Source organism: Pezoporus flaviventris, unplaced genomic scaffold (assembly GCF_033815535.1).
Source record: "Pezoporus flaviventris isolate CSIRO_AGI_PZ_B2104156 unplaced genomic scaffold, CSIRO_AGI_Pfla_v1 ptg000031l, whole genome shotgun sequence".
Classification (NCBI taxonomy): domain Eukaryota; kingdom Metazoa; phylum Chordata; class Aves; order Psittaciformes; family Psittacidae; genus Pezoporus; species Pezoporus flaviventris.
Window position 1 is genome coordinate 46,450,662 of NW_026892579.1, and position 20,297 is coordinate 46,470,958.

The window sequence follows — 20,297 nt, forward strand, 5'->3', positions numbered from 1 at the left end:
CCTGCTTTTCCTTCAGTTTGCCAACTGCTTATAAACTCGCTTCAGCTTTTTGTTTTCTTGAGTATGTTTGCCACTTTAAAAGTATGAGGATATAGAAGAATCAATAAAAGAAAGTTAACACAGCTTTAAAAAAGCTCCTGCCTGCCAAGGCCGTGCTTAGATTGACAGAGTTAACAGAAGCACAGATGAAGCAGACTAGGACACCTGCAAACTCTTACTGTTGGCTATGAGCCTTCATTCAGTACAAAAACCAAGTAATTTTGTGATGTGAAGCATCTGAGCAGACTACCTGAAGTCATTGGAGCTGCAGCTCATTGCCACCACTATGTTCCTCATCCAATGAAGTTTTTATACTTAACTTCAAGCACCTGTGCTTGTGATTAAAATTTCCAATAGCAGCTGAAGTGCTGCTCCTGCAAGCTCTTCACTTTTATACCGTAACACAGTAACCAGCAGCCTTACCCTCAGTTTCAGAGCACTGACAGCTTCATCAGGCTTGCCTGGGACCCCAACCCACATCACCTGCCTGTGGGTCCAGGGTCTCCATCTCTGTCCTTTGCCTTTAGTCTCTGCTTCTCAAGCTAAGAGTATTGTAGGAGTATCTGTCTCCAGCCCTGGTCCTGTCCCCTAAATTGAAATTGCACCTATGCTGTAAATAGCTTGTTGCCTGGATGGGTCCCACCATGCAGCCTGCCTTCCATCATGTCTTTGGCTATGCTCCTGGATGGACTTTGGACCCACCTTGTAGCCTTAGCCTTGTCTCTAGTCCCACCTCTGGTCCTGTCTCCTTTAGTTCCTGACTGAATTCTCTGGAGGGATGCTGTAGTTGGTTCATTGCTTTAACTTGTCTGGGACAGTTGATGGACCCTTGCCACACTCAGGTGCTGTGGGACTGGACCCTGCTTGGTGAGGGCACTGCGAGGGTCACCCTTGGCTCACAGCTCCCTTTCCCTCAGAGAACAGGTAGACCTTGCAGATCCCTGACACTCAGAGAGGTGACTCACTAAAATCAATCATTTCTCTTGAATTCATTCAGATTTGGATTAACTCATGGAAAGTTCGTTTAAGACTGAGAATATTTGCCATCTGCAAGATCAACCCTTCAGTTTCTTCATTGAGATTGCCCCCAGAGTGCAGAACAACTCTGAATGCTCTGCAATTAAAATGAAATACCAGGCATGCCTAGTGCAGTGCAGCGTTCCTTGTTCATGTGTGCTATTTCAGCTTCTTAAAAAATAGAACTGAAATATCTGAACATACCTTTCAAAGTGCAGAGAATACAAATGGGATAAGTAAAAAATAAATCAATTTTCAGCCAAAAAAAAAAGACTTATTTATGAAGTGAACTTTGCACCATATCTATCGACAGTAATCTTACAGAGATCTAGGACCTTTGTCCTAGAAAATTCTGTTCTAGGAAAATCTCTAGCAGTGCAAAGTGCTGGAATCATTCATCCTGCAGAAAGACAGGAATGATACCAGAAAATGGAGGGAAGGAAGGGGACACAGCAGAATTATATCTTATAATGATTATCTACTCACACAGAGTCTACCTCAACAGTAGTTCATTAAATGTGGCTTATAAGCCATCTGGAATTGTCTGACCATGGTCATACTATCAAATTCTCTCAGCCTCCAGAACAGGATAACCACATCAAAAATCCAATTAGGAACAGTTCCTGGCCTTTGCCAACCTCTGAACCATGCCTGGGAATTGACTGTGACAATGCCATCGATCCAGACTAAAACTGTACTAGATCTATTTCAACATTAAAACTGTACAGACAAGAAAGTTCAGTGCAGGAAAAAGGTCCCCCAGATGACTTCATTTACTTGTATATCAGTAGCTCCAGTCTCCAAGGAATGAGCTTTGTGTATCTTTCTCTTATGCTACAGTTGAATCGCTGAAACTGTGGAGCCATAATAATTTTGCTGACTCCTTTCTATTATGTTTTGATGGCATGGAAAAATCAGGCCTGTAGAATCCCATGATACCAACTGACACACAACACAGATGGTACTTGTTCTGCTTTGACCTGTCAATCAGCCTGCTCTCATACCCTGGCTGGCCATCTGCCTGTCTGATCAGAACCCAGGTAACTACTGGCCTCACAGGGAACCACATCTCAGGCTCAGCCATAACACACTGTTTCTCCTCCAACAACGAAAACATATCAGATAGGATTCTACATCTGACAGTGGTGAATGCTACATCTACAAATGTGTCTCTACATCTACATGCGTCTCAATGACGCTGTAAGGATCAGTGACCCTTTTAATGGTTTCTCCAAAGTCAACAGAAAGATACTAACATTCAGTTCTGGTGTCCTCAACATAAAAAAGACATGGAACTGTTGGAACAAGTCCAGAGGAGGGCCACAAGGATGATCAGGGGACTGGAGCACCTCCTGTATGAAAATAGGCTGAGAAAGTTGGGGCTGTTCAGCCTGGAGAAGAGAAGGCTGCGTGGAGACCTCATAGCAGCCTTCCAGTATCTGAAGGGGACCTATAGGGATGCTGGGGAGGGACTCTTCACTTGGGACTGTAGTGATAGGACAAGGGGTAATGGCTTAAAACTTAAACAGGGGAAGTTTAGACTGGATATAAGGAAGAAGCTCTTTACTGTAAGGGTGATGAGGCACTGGAACGGGCTGCCCAGGGAAGTTGTGAATGCTCCATTTCTGGCGGTGTTCAAGGCCAGGTTGGACAGAGCCTTGGGTGGTATGGTTTAGTGTGTGTTGTCTCTGCTCATGGCAGGGGGTTTGGAACTAGATGATCTTAAGGTCCTTTCCAACCCTAACTATTCTATGATTCTATGATTCTATAAAGGCACAATCAAGCTTGCTGAAATTCTGGTTTTGCACAAATATAACTGGATGTAACATTTACTCATGCATATGGGCTTCCTTGGAAAGTTCTGAGGACTAGTTACCTTCTTTAAGTTTTGCTTTATGGTTGTACTGTCTCTCTCCACAACCTTCATCATTTCTTGGCTTGCCATATATAAGATGTTGGCTGCAGAAAAAGAAACATGCAGTAAGGTAAGTACACAGCAAATCTTTCGGAAAAAGCAGTATGGACCTAACCCTGCAAAAGGGTCAGGCAATTGGAGCAGTCATCACCTTGACAGTCCCACTGATAAAGATCCCACTGACAGAAAGTGCAGAATTTATCTCACCTAACCAAATCATTAAAAAGACATCTAGAATAAATTATCTGGTATTAATCAATGGAATAGGAAAACCACCTTTGGAATATAACTATCCATCTATCTCACAGACTTCTGAATCAGCCCATGGTGATGACTCTTACTTTCCTGACCAGAGTAGGAACACTGATGATAGTTTTCAGTACATACTTTTAGAAAGGTAAAGGTAAGCATGAACAATCACCCATGAAGTGTTTTCAAGAGTGGGCTTTTAAATACAACACATACATCAAGAGGCATTATTAATTAAGAGATACTAAATTACTGACATGTCAATATGCAATTCATTCAAATAGTCAACATAGCACATAATGAAAACTAATAGCAAATACAAGTATCATTGAAAACTACAGTCTTGGATAATATTGATGGTACCTACCCAGACAGGACTGGATTGGACACCGAATGTCTATGCCTTACCTTTCTGGAACGTAAAGTATTAAATACCCCTTGGTGCAGTTTATTATGAGTTGATCTGCAACATACTGTCTCAGAGACATAAATTGAGTCTAACATTTGGACAACTCATTAGAAGCAGTCTAATTTTTTGAGGTGTTGAGTTCTGGCAGGTCCCATGTATGGTAGACAGCAGTGTGAACTCAGCACTTCTGAAAGCTGGGTCACTTTGCCTGGATACCCAAATATTCATAAAAATAATATTCTTCTCCTTTCTAACAAGTCTGCAAAACCAGTGGAAGATCCTGAATGGCTAAATTACATTAAAGCATTTAAATTTGTAGGTCCTAGAATGACTGATGGTATTCTAAAATACTAAATGCTCTCCTGAAAAATGGGAGAAATGGAAACTCTCTGACAATTTTTTAAGTCTGAACCAACAAAGTTTTGTGCACAAGTAGCTACTGACAGTGTTGGATCTGATATTGCTCTTGAGATGGGAGTAATGCATTCTCACAGTGTGGGACGGGGGGGAAATGGCAGTCACATAGGTCTTTGGTGGTGACCAAAACACGGAGCTTGCTGAATTCCAGCAGTGCTCTAAGGAAACAGAGTGCCAGAAGAGATGAATGATGGCTCCACAGATCAAATGTTAAAAGAAAAAGCCAGTGCTCTCAAGTGATAAAAAATGAAAATCCTAGAAAGTACTATCTACTTCTGAGCCAAAGAAGATGCAATTCAGTTATATGCCTGCAGAGCTCTGTCTTTTTCAATTAAACACTGAATGCAGCTAGTGCAAGTTCTTCCTTTCCTAGACAGAAGGGCTGCAGATATGAAATCATATTGACAATACAGCAAATTTCTGGTCCAATCCTACTCTACTGGGCAAAGCAGCCTCCACGCGGTTTTGTGTCTAGCCACCTGGTAATCTAATCCTGTGCTGCAGCTGGTAAAAGTCTGCTCATCTACAGTGTTAAGCACATACCCTGACATTGATCTTTTTCTCAATTTAGCTCCAAACACAGATGCATTATACACCTTTGATTTAGAAGAATATATACCTTAGAATGCACCTTCAAAAATCATCTAAGAAAACTTCAAATGAGAGGTATCAAAGACAATGAGGAATTCCATAGGTATTTAACTTCAGATTGATTTGTGTTTCTAATATGACAAATATGACTTTAAGGCTCAGAAGTCCTTCCTATAAATGAAGCTAGATGTCTCACAAAGCACTGCTTTGTTTCAGAGGAAAGGCAGAACACAAAGAGCAGCCCTTGCCACCCTATCTGCTGGTCCTTCAGATGAATGGATGTGGTTTACTACAAATATACAAGATTTCACAAAGCACTAATTGCAAGAGCCTGGATTTGGCCGGGTACCTGTGGCAATAACACTTGTACCCAATCCATTAGACGAGGATTTTAGTATGTCACTTCTTCTATATTCCAGTCCAAAGTAAGATTGTTGTTAATAGGACACAGTGGATAGCCTACCTGTAGTCAGAACTTTTGCCACGACCTTGCAGCCTCAGCAGTGGATGGTAGGCAAGGATGAAAATACTGGTGGCCATCAGTACAGAACATGACACATACTGGTTTATTCAAGGTTACTGGGATTCTGATGACAACTGTTCACCTCCAGTTGAGTCATACAGCAGAAGCGGAAATAGTATAAGTATTTCCCTTCTCCCCTCTCAGTAAGTATTCTCCTATCTCACTGGTTTGTCTGTCCTACCTTTTCTTTTTGGTGTGTACTGCTCATATTTCTGAGGGTTTTGTCTTTTTTTTTTTTTGCAGTAAAACCTAAGAAGTGAAGTGGAATCCACACACTTAGTAAATTTCAGATTGGTCATAAAGACCCTAAAAGTAAAACTGTATGACAGCAAAGGGAGCAATGACAGTATTTTTAAAAGGAACCATCTCTGAAGGCTTGTGTACTGTGCAAGAAAGGGAACCAGGAAGGCAGGATTAAGCTAAACCAGATGAATGGTAAGGTTCAAGAGTCTATTTCAACCAAACAGAAATCCTTTAAATTTTGGAAACATGATCCTAGGGAAACCAATAAACAGGAACTTAAAACTTCAGCAGACATTAAGTAAGAGGAAATTGCAAAGAGCAAAAGTAGGTTTCCAAGAACAAACATTAAAAGATTTAAAAATAAACAATAAAATATTCGTTAGGTGTATCAAAACCAAGAGGCCTACAACAGAATTTGTGCAGGCTAAAGGAGTAGTTAAAGAAGATAATTACACTGTTTGGAAGCTAAACGACTTTAATTTTTTATTCATCCAAGTTTCTTGTTCAATACATTCAGGAGGTTTCTGCTCTCTATATTCTTTTTCTAGCAAATACATTTTTCTCTTTGAATAGTGAGGTATCAAGAATTAGCAACAGTGGAACATCCAGAATATATCTGAGCTAGAAGATACATGTGGAACCTTAAATACAGAAAAGATTTCTGAGTTGACAATAATCCTGTTATGTAAGAATCACCCTGTCCCGTGACTTAGGGAGCAGAAAATAGGCAAACCACTAATGATTTTACAAACGAAAATAGCATTTTACTGATCTGTAGTTGCTTGAACATTTCAATAAACACAACGAGATGACAAAAATTACCGTTCTCCTAAAAGCTCTGCTACATTTCACACAATAAGCTTTGACTGAAACTATACAGCTGTAAAGCAAAAGGTTTTAATGTGTTAAGAAATAGTCTGGAAGCAAAGAAAAGAACTGGCTGGATGGCTGCATGCAGAGTTGCGGTCAATGGCTCAATGTCCAGCTGCAGACCAGTAAGGCGTGATGCCCCTCAGGGATCAGTGTTGGGTCTGGTCTTGTTCAACATCTTTGTTGGTGACATGGACCGTGGGATTGAGTGTACCCTCAGCAAGTTTGCCGATGACACCAAGCTATGTGGTTCACTTGATACGATGGAGGGAAGGAATGCCATCCAGAGCGACCTTGACATGCTTGTGAGGTGGGCTGATGCCAACCTTATGAAGTTTAACCATGCCAAGTGCAAGGTCCTACACCTGGGTCGGGGCAATCCCAGGCACAGCTACAGGTTGGGCAGAGAAGAGATTCAGAGCAGCTCTGCAGAGAAGGACTTGGGGGTGCTGGTTGATGAGAAACTTAACATGAGCTGGCAGTGTGCGCTCGCAGCCCAGAAAGCCAACCATATCCTGGGCTGCATCAAAAGGAGCATGACCAGCAGGTCAAAGGAGGTGATCCTACCCCTCTATTCTGCTCTCATGAGACCTCACTTGAAGTATTGTGTGCAGTTCTGGTGTCCTCAACATAAAAAGGACATGGAACTGTTGGAACAAGTCCAGAGGAGGGCCACGAGGATGATCAGGGGACTGGAGCACCTCCCGTATGAAAACAGGCTGAGAAAGTTGGGGCTGGTCAGAAGGAGAAGAGAAGGCTGCGTGGAGAACTCATAGCATCCTTCCGGTATCTGAAGGGGGCCTTTAAGGATGCTGGGGATGGACTATTCACTAGGGGCCGTAGTGACAGAACAAGGGGTAACACGTTAAAACTTAAACAGGGGAAGTTTAGATTGGATATAAGGAAGAAGTTCTTTACTGTAAGGGTGGTGAGGCATTGGAATGGGTTGCCCAGTCCCAGGGAGGCTGTGAATGCTCCATCCCTGGCGGTGTTCAAGGCCAGGTTGGACAAAGCCTTGGGTGGCATGATTTAGTGTGTGTTGTCCCTGCTCATGGCAGGGGGTTTGGAACTAGATGATCTTAAGGTCCTTTCCAACCCTAACTATTTTATGATTCTATGATTCTAAAACATATTAGGAATTAGATTAGAATAGATTAGATGGTTTTCATCACAGTGATGAGTAAGGTCTAGGTTCAACACAAATAAAAAGATGTAATGACTAGTACTAAATTCTCTAAATAATCATGGAACGCACCTGTTCAGTTGATATTTTCTGGGGTGGGTTAAATCATCTCTGAAGGTGACAATGATAAGGCCTTTAGACCTTAACTTGAATTAGGTACCTAAAGTGAGGTGGAATGAATCACAGAATCATAGAATAGTTGGGGTTGGAAAGGACCTTAAGATCATCTAGTTCCAACCCCCCACAAATGGGCAGGGACACCTCACACTAAGCCATATCACCCAAGGCCTCGTCCAACCTGGCCTAAGGTTCTAGTCCAGCTTCATATTAAAATACAGATAATTTATTTCTTATTGCAAAGAATGGAACAAGAAACCAGAGACCCCGTAAGATGACTGTTGTTCACTGTGCACATTTACTCAAAACTCCTATTGAATCATATAGTAAGTTTAAGAAATAGTAAGAGGAAACCAGAGACCCCGTAAGATGACTGTTGTTCACTGTGCACATTTACTCAAAACTCCTATTGAATCATATAGTAAGTTTAAGAAATAGTAAGAGGATGATGATACAGAATTTTGAAGCACCATTATAGCAGTCACATAACATGACCACACCTGAAGAACTGTGTATGCTGACAGTCAGACCCTTTTGTGGGACACTGTAAAACTAAGAATGGTGGTGAAATCCATCAAAGCAGGACAATTAAATTTGCCATCATCTTCATGATACTTCATGATACACTTACAGCATAATATACTGAAATACAAAACAATAAAAGGAAGTACTTTTTTAATATCATATGCAATTAACTATGAACCTTCCTGCCACAGGAAGCTGATAAGCATACGTCTTTGGCACATTCACATCTGAGCATGTTGCCCCGAGCTCCTCTAATTGTAGATACAGTTAATACAATTAATCTTCAGGCAAATACCCACAAAGGCCAGATAACTTACACTTCCAAGAACCCCTCCATTTAGGTACTGTTCTCTAGGTCCACTACCATTCTTGCTTGGTTTTCTCTGGATAGGTTCCATGCTCATCTTGCTCTTGTATCTTACTGACAAAGTATTTCAGCTCATGCTAGGAAGCATCATCTCTTCAACAATAGAGCTGTAGCTCTTTCAGCCCATGTACCTATTCAGATGTATGAAAATCACACGACATATTAACCCACATCAGCTTGTGACCCACGATATTCCCAGGATTTTTTCATGCAGAACTATTGCTTAACCAGTGATTTATTATCCTGGTACTTAACTTATGTATAGAAGAACTTGTCTCTTTAAGGAATGACAGCATTCTCCTCTCCCTGCCTCTCTTGACTATTTCTCTTAGCTCGTGAAAGTAATATTGTATCTGCAGCATGTTCTAGCATGGTACTATCTGTAAACTCAGTAAATACACGCTGCATTCCATCAGTCACATCCCTAACACAACTACTGAATAGTAAATCAATGACGATAAGACGGTTAGAGAACTCTACCAGCTACATCTTTCAAGTGTCAAAAATCCCCCTGAATCCCATTTTCTGAACAGGCATACATCTGTCTAGCAGTTGTTTCCGGTATGCCGTATTTCCCAACTTTGTTGTAAGAACGTAATGGGAGACAATGTAAAAATCTCTGTTAAGGTCAAAATATCCTAAAGATACTGCCTCCCTCTAACCCAAATTACACCGTAAGTTGTCTAATGTCTAAGGAAAGCTATCCTGAAAGAGATACCATTATAGAGCAGGAACAGTAACCTTCTCTCTTGCTGCTGTGGAATGTCAAAGTAGACTTCTTCAGAAAAGCTATGTTTCTCCAAAGGTAAGTCACAAGTTCAGGGAGAAATCTCTCTGCTATTTCCTAATGCTATATTCTGCTAACCTTGGCATTTTTGGAATATTTATTTTTTTCCTTTAAAAAAAGACCTTGTTCTGTTTCCTTATTTCATGAATACTTAGCTGCTTTTTCAAAGGAAATAACTCAGACGAATTCACTCGCTCTCTGTGTGTAATTAGAAAGCCATCTCAAAAGGCTCCCAGGGACCACCACTATGAGCATTTCAGAAGCTCTGAAAATCAGGCTGTGAATTGGGTACAACCAGAAGACAAGATGTACAAAATGAACAGCGTCTGAAATATTTCACCAGGCTATGCAGAGGAAGGTTGTCTCGTGAGACCACCGTGTCAGTGCACACTGGTGCTACCTAGTGTTATGGTCTCTGGAAAGACTTCCAACCTGTGCTAATGCTTGCTTTAGTGGAAAATCTCAATAGATTCCCAGAATCATTACCAAGAGTCCTGGAAAAATATTCATAAGTTTTGATTGTCATGATTTCAAGTACAATATAAAATGCAACCTAGAGTCCACGTGCTTAACTTCCTGAGTGATGAAGCTGTTTCACCAAAATCTGCAGAATTAGTCACTGTGCAAAATAAAGTACATCCAAGAATTTGCAGGACCCTGGCTCAAAGTGCAAAACATATGGAATTCCTACAATGGGCTGGGTGGCAGTTATGACCTTGGTGTCCATACTGAAGTTTGGGTGAACATGCAGCTTCAATCTGTTTGGCATTCAACACTATATCACACTCACTGAAGAAAGAAATATCTGGGATATAGTAAAGACAAAATAAGATTGAAAATAGTATTCTGAAAAATCATGACATATAAAAGGTAAGGCTGAATGTGGGATGAGAGGTAAGGAGGCCTGGAATTTTTCTGAGCTATCACTGAAGTCCTTTGAGACCCTGTGCAAATTACAAAATCTTTATGTCTCAGTTTCCTCATTTTAAAAACATGTTTCAGGCTGCTGACAATGAAGTGCTTTTTTTGTAGACTGTCTTAAAAATACTTGAAGTGAAAAGCATTATGTAAAAATAACTATTAATTAGTCTTTAACAATAATGAAATTTACAGAGCCAAATTGATCACGTCCCTTTAGACTTGCTCACTGCTACCTTAAATGCTGCATTTAACAGTAAACAAATAATAAAATCTTCAAAGCTGATGAAAAATACATTAAAAAAAGAGCTAAGGGCTAGCTTGTAAGTACCCAAAGTCAGGATGTGTCTCTGTGACAAAACTTTACTTGTTGAACTTCAAATCTTTCTCTAAATTGGCTTAATGAAGCTAACACAAAAGGTTTAGAGGACACAATACAATGTGCCCATACACTTCTGCATATGATCTGCTCTCTGTTTTTAACAGGAAAGCTTAAACTGATAATCTTAGATATCTGAAGGAGCACGAGTGCCCCGTAGTTTGACACAGGTATGTCTTCCATCAACGACTGACACTTTGTTCAACTGAAATAAGCTGATCTTTTCATAAAATGAAGGTGGAGGCAGTGTTTGCATGAGCTTCATGAAAAGTTGTTCAGTTGATGTAGTTTTTTACTGAAAGCAAGCCAGTTCTACCTGCTTGCTGAAGGAAGAACTTAATCAGTGATAAATAATGAAAACATTAGTCATCTGAAGAACCATACCACAGCACAGTTAAGGTGAGATGTGTAAACAAGATGAACAACAAATACACTAGTTCCTTTGGTAACTTGGTTATTCAGACCCCAAAATGAGAAGGCAGTTTTCACGGACAGGTATGTGAGCACTTCAGAACTCTAGTCAGACCCACACAATGACTTGAGAGCACTTTACTTGGCATGGACGGTTTGTGATATCAAGGCTAGCATAGAATTCGAAATCCTGGTTTATAGAGATTTGACTCAAGAAGCCATTCCTACCCACTAAGGACACATAAGCTACAGTCCTTTCCTGAAAAGACACTGGAAGAAAGAAACAAAGCTTACTATTTTCTCATCCTTTGCCTGTATGGCAAAAGTCCAGTACCTCCGTGCTCTTGATTCCCACCTTTGAAGTAGGGTCCTAAAGATTCGGTCTGGAATCAGGCTAGGATTTCTAGGAAAGGAATGTACAGAAGCTCTTTAGCTTTTCCTGCCTATGTGTTTTGCTTATTCAATTTATCTGGTTTAACGGTTTAAAGCCAATCTCAGCAGGTTATTTCTTAATTTTTGTGGTCTAATCCCATTCCTTCAAATTTGTACTTGTGCGTGTGCTGGATTGACACATTTTCAGTCAGCCTGGGTCAGTGAGATAATCCAAAGCACAGAAAGGGAAGCATGTAATATGATTCCTTGCAGTATCATGGCTTCTGTAAATATTCTATCATCTGAGTTTTTCACACAGTAACTAGGAAAGGAAAAACATTTCTCAGAAAAGAAAATGTGGTTGCAAACCTAGAGAAACTGGCCAACGTACCTGGAGGCAGCTGTAGAACTGAAAAGCATTTTTATTACAGTCTATTCCACCTCAAGTTGCTGATGCCCCCTGGAACTCATAACCAAGTCACCGGACTTTAATAATGAAAAAATCTGCTGTTAATTATATAATTATCATAAACAATAAGATCTCAGAGCTTAAAGGCAAAATCAAAGTTTTAACAGTCAAATACTGTGTTTATCGTGTTTTCAACACATAAACGCCTTCTTAAAATACACCAACTTTTTATATGCAGATCTTTAATATACACAAGATTACCTTGAAAATGGAAGTCCTTCATTTATTCCCAGTCAGGTTTATGAAATTAACTGCCAACTTAGCTTCTCCCCATGATCCTGCCAGTGACTTTTTTTCTGCCTTGGTAGGATCATTCCCACCCCATGGATTAAATGTGATTAAGGATCAGTGTCAGTTTAGTCTCATACATGTGCTAAGCAGAGACGACATACTATGCCAAAATGTGTTTGATTTATTTGTGGGAGTTTTGTGATAGAGGAAATCCAATTGGACTCAAATCAAGGATCCAGAGAAGAAAAGAGTGCTTTATATCATTAGTAGCTCTTTAACCCAAAGTGTCACAGTGAGGACTTAATATCCTTCAGCTAAATTATTAGTTTTCACAAACAATAATGACTGAAATCAATCAAGCTTTTCAGTGCTTAGGGCTATTTAACCATCAATTCAATTAGCCAGTTATTAGATGAATACCTGTATCTATTCAGCTGAACTTCAAAACACATCGATATATCTACAATGCGGTCAAGTAAGTAACATATGAAATAGAGTATTTCCCAAATTTCAAGAAACAGATGTCTAGCAGCATTGTTACTGCTGTGTAAACATTTTAGAGCTATAACCTAAACCAGTATGTGTCAGGTGACTCTATGGATCTGTGCTGGAACTTGGAAAGCTGTGCTAATTTCAGGGAAGAAACAATTCTAACTTAGGACAGATAAAACTTCTCACTAGACTTGATTCTTGAAGCAGTATAGTGATCTTCTGTACTTAGTCTGAAATACACATTTTTCATCAAGACTTTAAACTTCTTGCTTGATTATTGAATATCCAAAGACCATTTGCTTGCATATTTCCAAGAAAAAGATTAGGTTATAGCCCGATTAATCATAAACTCACACTAGAAAATGAGGGGTCACATTATGTTTTCTGTGTAAATTTAAGATGAGTTGTAACTATGCCTGTAAGGAAAGAAATCTAAAAAAAAAAAAAAAGACTTACACATGGTACGCATATCTAAAACAGAAAAGAAGGTTAAGTAATTCCGATCTAACCCTGACAAACTCTGAGAGATATACATGCCCTTGGTTAATTTAAAAATCAACTCTGTATTGTGGTGTTATGACTAGATCTTGTTCGGGTGGTTTTGCTCGGTATCTTAATTATGCAAAACCAATATTGCACCCTTCACTGGTGCAGTGAGATGAAGGAGATGAATTTACTGTGACAGAAAGAATAGGCAGAAAAAGATGCCATACTAACGGAACAGAGACAACAAATTGAAAAAAAAAAAAAACAAACCTTTTCACTTTCATTGGCTAATAAAGTTCTGGAAATAATCAAAATAGTTCATTTTCCAACAAAAATGAGTGGTTGTGAAGATAGCCCCAATCTAGACACTTTAATGGATGCACACACACATTCTTTAATAGCTTGTTCACGACAGTAAAATAAACATAAGACTACAAAGGGTTACCCAAGCTCACTTCATTTCCCTACTGCTGTTGGCTTAGATTATGTTGACTCTATCAACAAGATTGTGGCTCTACGTGTAAATTTATTAAGTCCCACACATCAAAATATTGTTCTATTTTGTAAGTTAGTAGGAGCTAAGCTCTGGAACAGGTACAGGGAGGAACATAACACCAAATTTTTACTGTAAGGTCTGGACAGCAAAATTTCAACAGCACTAACCTTGGAAGAAGATACTATATGGTTTTACAGACCAGACAAATTCAGAGGAAAAGGAGACTGCAGCCCAACCTTCCCAAATGCAAATCTGGTGCCACTACTCTTACCATACTTTGATCAACTGACCCCCTACACAGATGAATACAGAGAGTGAAGAGACTTCTGCTGCTGTCTTACTAAGGCCACCATATACCATGGTGTTGTCTTCCGCTCCCCGGCCCCAAGAAATGAATAAACTTTCTTTAGCTAGGACCAGAGGAGTTTGTAAGCGACCAGTGGTGACCTCTTGACTGTGGTGCAGGCCGTGGGTACTCTCTCTGCTGCTATAGGGTATTCTCAGACCTGGCAGCATGGCAAGGTTTTATCACCCCTCCTGACTTCCCTCAGCCATGTTCTACTTCTCTCTTGATTCCGTTTCCCACCTACACAGACCCTATGCTTTAGATACTTTTAAAAAATTCATATGTATTCTATTAGCTTTTTTTTTCCAGGCTGAATGTCATTCAGTTAATTCATGTATTTTTCAGGCAAACAACACCTTCCAGCTGCTCTTTGTCCTCCCTTGTGTTTGAGGCATTTAATAAAATCTCATTATGATTAAAAAACATGAATTGGAAGTGCAACCAGGCCCAGAAGAGATCCCTGTAGTTCTTAAAAAAAATTGCAACTCATTTGTAATACAAAGGAATATTAAGAAGTAGAAATAATCAGAACCTTTAAGAGGAAAACCACATAGAACATAGGATACAGCCTGTTTGCAAGAACTTCTCAGGGCCAAGAAATTATCAAGTGACACCAAAGACACCAGAAGTCAACAAATACTTAGAACTCTCTTAACAAACTACAATCAAAATTTAGAGCTACGTACTACTACAAAAGCCTCAGGTCTTTAAGCCTCTAAGAATTATGTCTTTACTAACTGGCAGACTTTTCTATTGCAGAATTTTTGCCCCTTTCTTGGAAGCATTTTGTTCTGACTATTGTTGGAAATAAGATACTAAACAGAATAGACTTTGGATCTCATTTCCAGGTATTCGTTCCTGTGTAACTCAATGGAGTTAATATAATAACGCTTAAAATCATCCAATTCGGAAATAATTTTTCATCAGTATTTGTCACCATCTCTAAGAAAATACCCTGCTAGGTTAGTACTGTACTATCAGGGTCACAAGTACTGAAAATCAATTCTACTAGATTCAGGTAGAAAAATGAAGAATGGCTATAACTTGCTTATTTAGTCAACATTTCTTACAAAAAAACTGAGCAAAGCTCTTCATTAGTTTGCTTCTCTAACATTAAAGACTTACACATTTACTCTTAAACCCAGGGCACAGTATGGTTTTTCCAGGCATGGCTTGATGGTATGGAAAATGACAATTTACTGCCTGCCTTTAATTATATCATCATCACCTACTTACTTGTTACAGAATAATCTGCTACGTTGTCCCACCACCATCACACGGCAAAGCACATGCTTCCACACTGCAAAGCATGTATTTCCACACTGGCTTGCTTTTGATAGCCTTTTCACCTATCGATACCTTAAAAAAATGCTTTTCCTAGTCTCTTAGCCCCCTTTAAATATTAAATGCACCATCTTTTGCTCTGACTTATCAATTTTTCAGCTTCTGCTTTGACAATTGTGAAGTCAAATTTCCAGTCTGCAAAAGCAGCAACAATTTCATTGTTGGAAAGCAGTCTGTTTTCTCACAGCTGCTTTCCAACAATGAAATTGTTGCTGCTTTTGCAGTTATAAATATGGTCTACATCTGCAACACTGTACTAAATGGAGACAGAAACTGCTTTGTAGCCCTGAGGCCAACTGGAATAGAATGGCCTGTTTTCACATAATCACATTTGATCTCTATCCAAACTGCTTACTGGGAAGAGTGCATGGCAGTGCTAACTCCTGAACCGTGCCTGAGGACTAGGAGGATGCTAGCTGGAGAAGACTAACACCATACCAGAAAATTTAATTAATCAAACAGTATGGATGATCATAGTCCAGTGCCACCAAAAGTGCTATACTCATTTAGCTGGTTTCTAGATGTAACCTACCTATGTTTGGCAGGTCCTATTATAACAGCCAGCATTTAACCTGCAGAATGCAGATTCATTCGTGTCCCTGCCAAGGGCAGGGGGGTGGAACTAGATGATCCAACCCAAACCATTCTATGATTAGGACATTCAGTCAGACATTTCTGAACTTTCAGATCGACTTTTAACTAATGTCTGACATTTTTTGCCCGTATTTTGTTTTCCCCAAACACTCTGTTGCATTCCTCTCTTTTTCTTGGTTCTCACTATGGTAAATTGTCCCTCAGTGAAGCTCTGAAGTTCTGGATGACACTCTTGCATCTTTAATTAATGTGCATGAAATTGCAGGGCTAGAAGTGATCTCCACTGGTCTTTTTGTTTTAAGAAAAATTAATGATATTATGTCATTTTCAGCATTATCCATCCTGTCCTTTGGCAGCACTCATGATGAAAGTTTCATTATCTTCCTTAGAAATCCAGTCTAGAATTCCATTCTTATCATTAATTAAAATCTAATCTAAATCACCTTTGTTGCAATGTTAGCTACATCACATATTACTTTGTCCACCATGGACATACGGATTAAATTATTCTCCTTTACATTAAAACTCTTACCATGTCTTTCAGTTGTCCCTTGTTTAGTCTAAACAACTCTTAATATATGAATTTTTCCTTGAAGATCATAATTTCTTGATATCTGTCATAGGATTCACCTAATTACATGCAAACAGCTAAAGCTTAATTGTTCTTCCTTCATAGTCAGTGGAAAGAACAAAACTCATCTCATCCTAAAGTAGTCACATAGATTAGATAAGTGTTACCTATACACTGACCAGCAGGTGAAGGGAGGGGATTCTGCCCCTCTACTTGGCTCTTGTGAGAAACCCCCCTCCCCCCTGGAGCACAGCTCTGAGGCCGTAAGAAGGATGTGGGCCTGCTGGAGCAAGTTGAGGAGGCCACAAAGATGCTCTGAAGGCTGTAGCACCTCTCCTGCACTGAAGACAGGCTGAGAAAACTGGGGTTGTTCAGCCTGGAAAAGAGAAGGCACCAGGGAGAACTTAGCCTTCCAGTACCTAAAGGGGTCTGCAAGAAGTCTGAAGAGCTTTTGACAAGGTCATGTAGGGACACAAGGGGGAATGGCTTTAAACTGACAGAGGGGAGATTTAGATTAGATATTGGGAGGAAATTCTTCATTGTGAGGGTGGTGAGGCCCTGGCACAGGTTGCCCAGAGAGGCTGTGGCTGTCGATCCCTGGCATCGTTCAAGGTCAGGCTGAACAGGTTTTTGAGCAATCTGTTCTGGTGGAAGGTGTCCCTTCCCGAGGCAGGGGAGCTGTAACTAGATAATCTCTAAGGTCCCTTTGCACCCAAACCATTCTATGATTCTATTTCCCCACTGACTAGGACAGGATTTTAAGCTCATTAGTGAATGAACAGAGCTTGATACTGTAGACACATTAAGTCCTAGCACAAATGCTACCTTTTGCGAATACAGCCAATCTGCCTCTCACCTTCAAATTCTCCATATCTCTGCCATATATTCTCTGCCAATTGCTTTCTCTGCATAATATATATATGTACAAGGCAACACATTATGAGAACTAGCTGAACAATCTGTATGTTGCTGGATTCCGTCCTCTACAGACATCAAGCACTTTAGATGGCTTGGAATTTTCTCAGAAAAAGTCTCCTGAATCCATATGTCATGCTTTGGTGGACATAATATTCAACATGTCTCCCTATCTTTAACATTCGGATGTAAACACAAGTCCATCCATCATCCTCCTTTCTCCCTGGCTCTTCTTTCTCAAGCAAGTTATGCCCCTTCACATTGATATTCTAGTTCTGCCGGCTCTCCCACCTATGTCTGTTAAGCCAATTAACTAATAATTTTGATGATTTTTAAAGGCTTGTAACAGTACCTTGTTTTCAGTACTTCTGAAATTTACATTACCTGCACATCGCTTAGCTCATCCATTATTTTCCTGCTATTAGTCCTTTGCTCTCTTATGAATTACTTTGTCTACCATAATTTTAGATCCTTCATAAGTGCACTTTTGCTCACCATGATATAGAAGATTTTTTTATACTTCCCATTAAACTCATCATCAAGCCTTCTTTACTGAATGCGTCAGTGTTAATCACCTTTTCATGGTTAAGGAAGCCAACGCTCCCATGACACTCGTCTGACTCAAAGTGCTCCAGCCTCTGTACACCCGTGCACACTTGCAAATATTGAGGAAGTACACTGATTTTAATAACTTCGTCTTATGCACTGTGAAAAACATGCAGCCTCATTACACTGTCATTAGTCTTTCACTCTCTATAGTTTGTCTCTGTACATCCTTCCTTCCCATGTTGACACTTCCCAGGACAGTTCTGATGTTCTGCTTTACAAAACTACCATTTACTGTCAATTTTTTTACAGAACGCATCTGCTATTTCACCATTCGACATTTAATTGATATTATTGCTGTTACTTTAGCCTCTTGTTTGTGTTGGCTAAGGACTACATTAGAGACTGGGGTCACATTCTGTCAGGTACTAGCAGTGCTGCACTCAGAAAATCCTGAAATGATGCTTTTTTCTGTCACACAAGGGACTCTCAAAGAACCTCTACAAATTCTTAGTCTCCTTCTTCCAGAAGGAGTCACTGATGCTGCCCTTAGTAAATCTGTCTCACAGCAGGATAATGTCACAATAATCTAGTATTACAAAATGCTTGAGAAATACTTTAAAATATGCAAAACATTGGCAAGTTTTAATTCCCATTCCTGGCCTCTGTAAAGGTAAACTGGACAACACACAAATAAATTGGTAATTCACCGGGAAGTGTAGCACAGGAAAGAGTATTAACAGACGGCCTGATAGGATCTTTTTTGTAACTTAAGAGTTAGTTATACTGTGTAGGAGGGCTAAAGGTCCCAGTCAAGGGTTGGCTTTAGTGTGTCAGAGGCAATTCAGGCTATCAGGAAAAACATTATTTCTGCTCCACAGATTTTACACTCTATTTCTAAATCCATGGCTGTTCAACACTGAGTTGCAGATATGCATGCAGAGTTTTGCTCATCCTTCTGAGGGACTAAAAAGCAGAGTGAATGAGAAGAAAATAATCTGTTTCTAATTGGACAATTACTAACAAAGACTACTATTTTCATGTGCAACAGAGCTCATCTGTACTTTGACATGTTGTAATATGACTCTTTCAAACATCCTCTAAACAATAAAGCAAAATTGCTCAAACTGCAAAGTGATGAATCAATTCTAGGTTGGATTCCCATGCTAAATGGAAAGGCCCTGCAAAAAGTAGACTGAACTATTGAAAATAAGTTTTCCTCAGGGAATATATTACTATCTGGTCACATTTTGTTCCTGGTAAATTGCTTGTCTTATTGTAAGGTTCTTCACAGGAGTGTATCACTAGTTTCCTTTTCAGTTGATCCTTTGCTCTTGAGGATGCAATCTTCTCTGTCATTCCTCAGAAAGTCAGAAAACAGCGGTAAGAACTAATAATACCAAACAGCAGTGTAATTTCCTATGAGGAAAACATTTTCTACCAGCAATTATTGCCAACAGCAATCTTGGAAATATCGTATAACTTATTGTTTAAAACATCAAACAGAAGGAACTGCTTAGTATCGAGGATGACTAATGCAGGAACATGTGCTTCCACACATGCACACACACATTAGATAAAATGTTGATGTTTAGAGGTTTAAAAGACATAAACATTGACTTTGGGTTCTGCTTAAGTTTACACTTGAATTTAGAATGACAACATACCAGTTAATATAGAACCATGATCAACATAAATAAGCAGAAATAGCTCTGATTGTTATGATGGCCTTTTCCAATTCAAACTATAGCTGCAGGAAGATCAGAACTACATAAGAAAATCAGTCAGCTGTGCTTGAGAAAGCACAGTAGAATCTGAAGGAAAATTAAAAAGTTATTCAACAATTATACCCAGGTGCTTTATAAACAATAGATGCTTTGCTGAGGAGTGCGAAAAATACGCATTTGTACGATGAAGCATGTGCAGGTGAAGTGCGCTGTGTGATGGAAACTGAAAAGTCTGTGGACTTAATCCTGTCCTAAGTTACTTTGGAACAACTCCCATTGTCTTCAATTGACAAAACTATACCTTAGCTACAAAAATTAGGCTGCAGTTTAAGCTCTCACATATCCTGGCAGATGGCCATGATGATGGGATTTCTGCTACGGTCCCAATTTTTGGTTGAGGAAAGTGTCTGCTCTCTTACCCAGCAAGAGAAGCATAGAAGGGTCTCCAGTAGGTGGTGCAGTAATTTAGCATCTCCATGCAGTGGTTCCTGGGATTAATACGCTCTACCTGACAAGGGTTTACGCATGTGAGTAGTTATATGGAGGTCACTTTAAGTGCTCTTCTGGATTGGAACCTGATGCTGATTCTTTCTTCAGGAACCCTGATGAAATTCAGCAACTGGCCCACCCGTCCTTTGCATAAGGTGAACTTCCTCTCAGGTAGAGTGGCTTAGGTATGAAAGGTGAACTTTACACCACCTTCCATTAAACATAAACCACTGTTTTTTTTAAATACACCTTGCACTAA

General features: G+C 39.7%; 1 protein-coding gene across 4 annotated transcripts in view; it reads right to left on the reverse strand.

Annotated features, from left to right (window-relative positions):
- Positions 1-20,297, reverse strand: part of LDAH (lipid droplet associated hydrolase) — a 130,379-nt gene that overhangs the window by 19,400 nt on the left and 90,682 nt on the right. For 3 of the 4 annotated variants that reach the window (XM_061460909.1, XM_061460906.1, XM_061460908.1), the window contains one exon: positions 2,933-3,015. The exons of the other annotated variant lie outside the window; for it this stretch is intronic. In XM_061460909.1, coding sequence (XP_061316893.1) covers positions 2,933-3,015 — 83 coding nt within the window. The remainder of the gene's footprint in view (positions 1-2,932; positions 3,016-20,297) is intronic. 4 annotated transcript variants of the gene reach the window in all.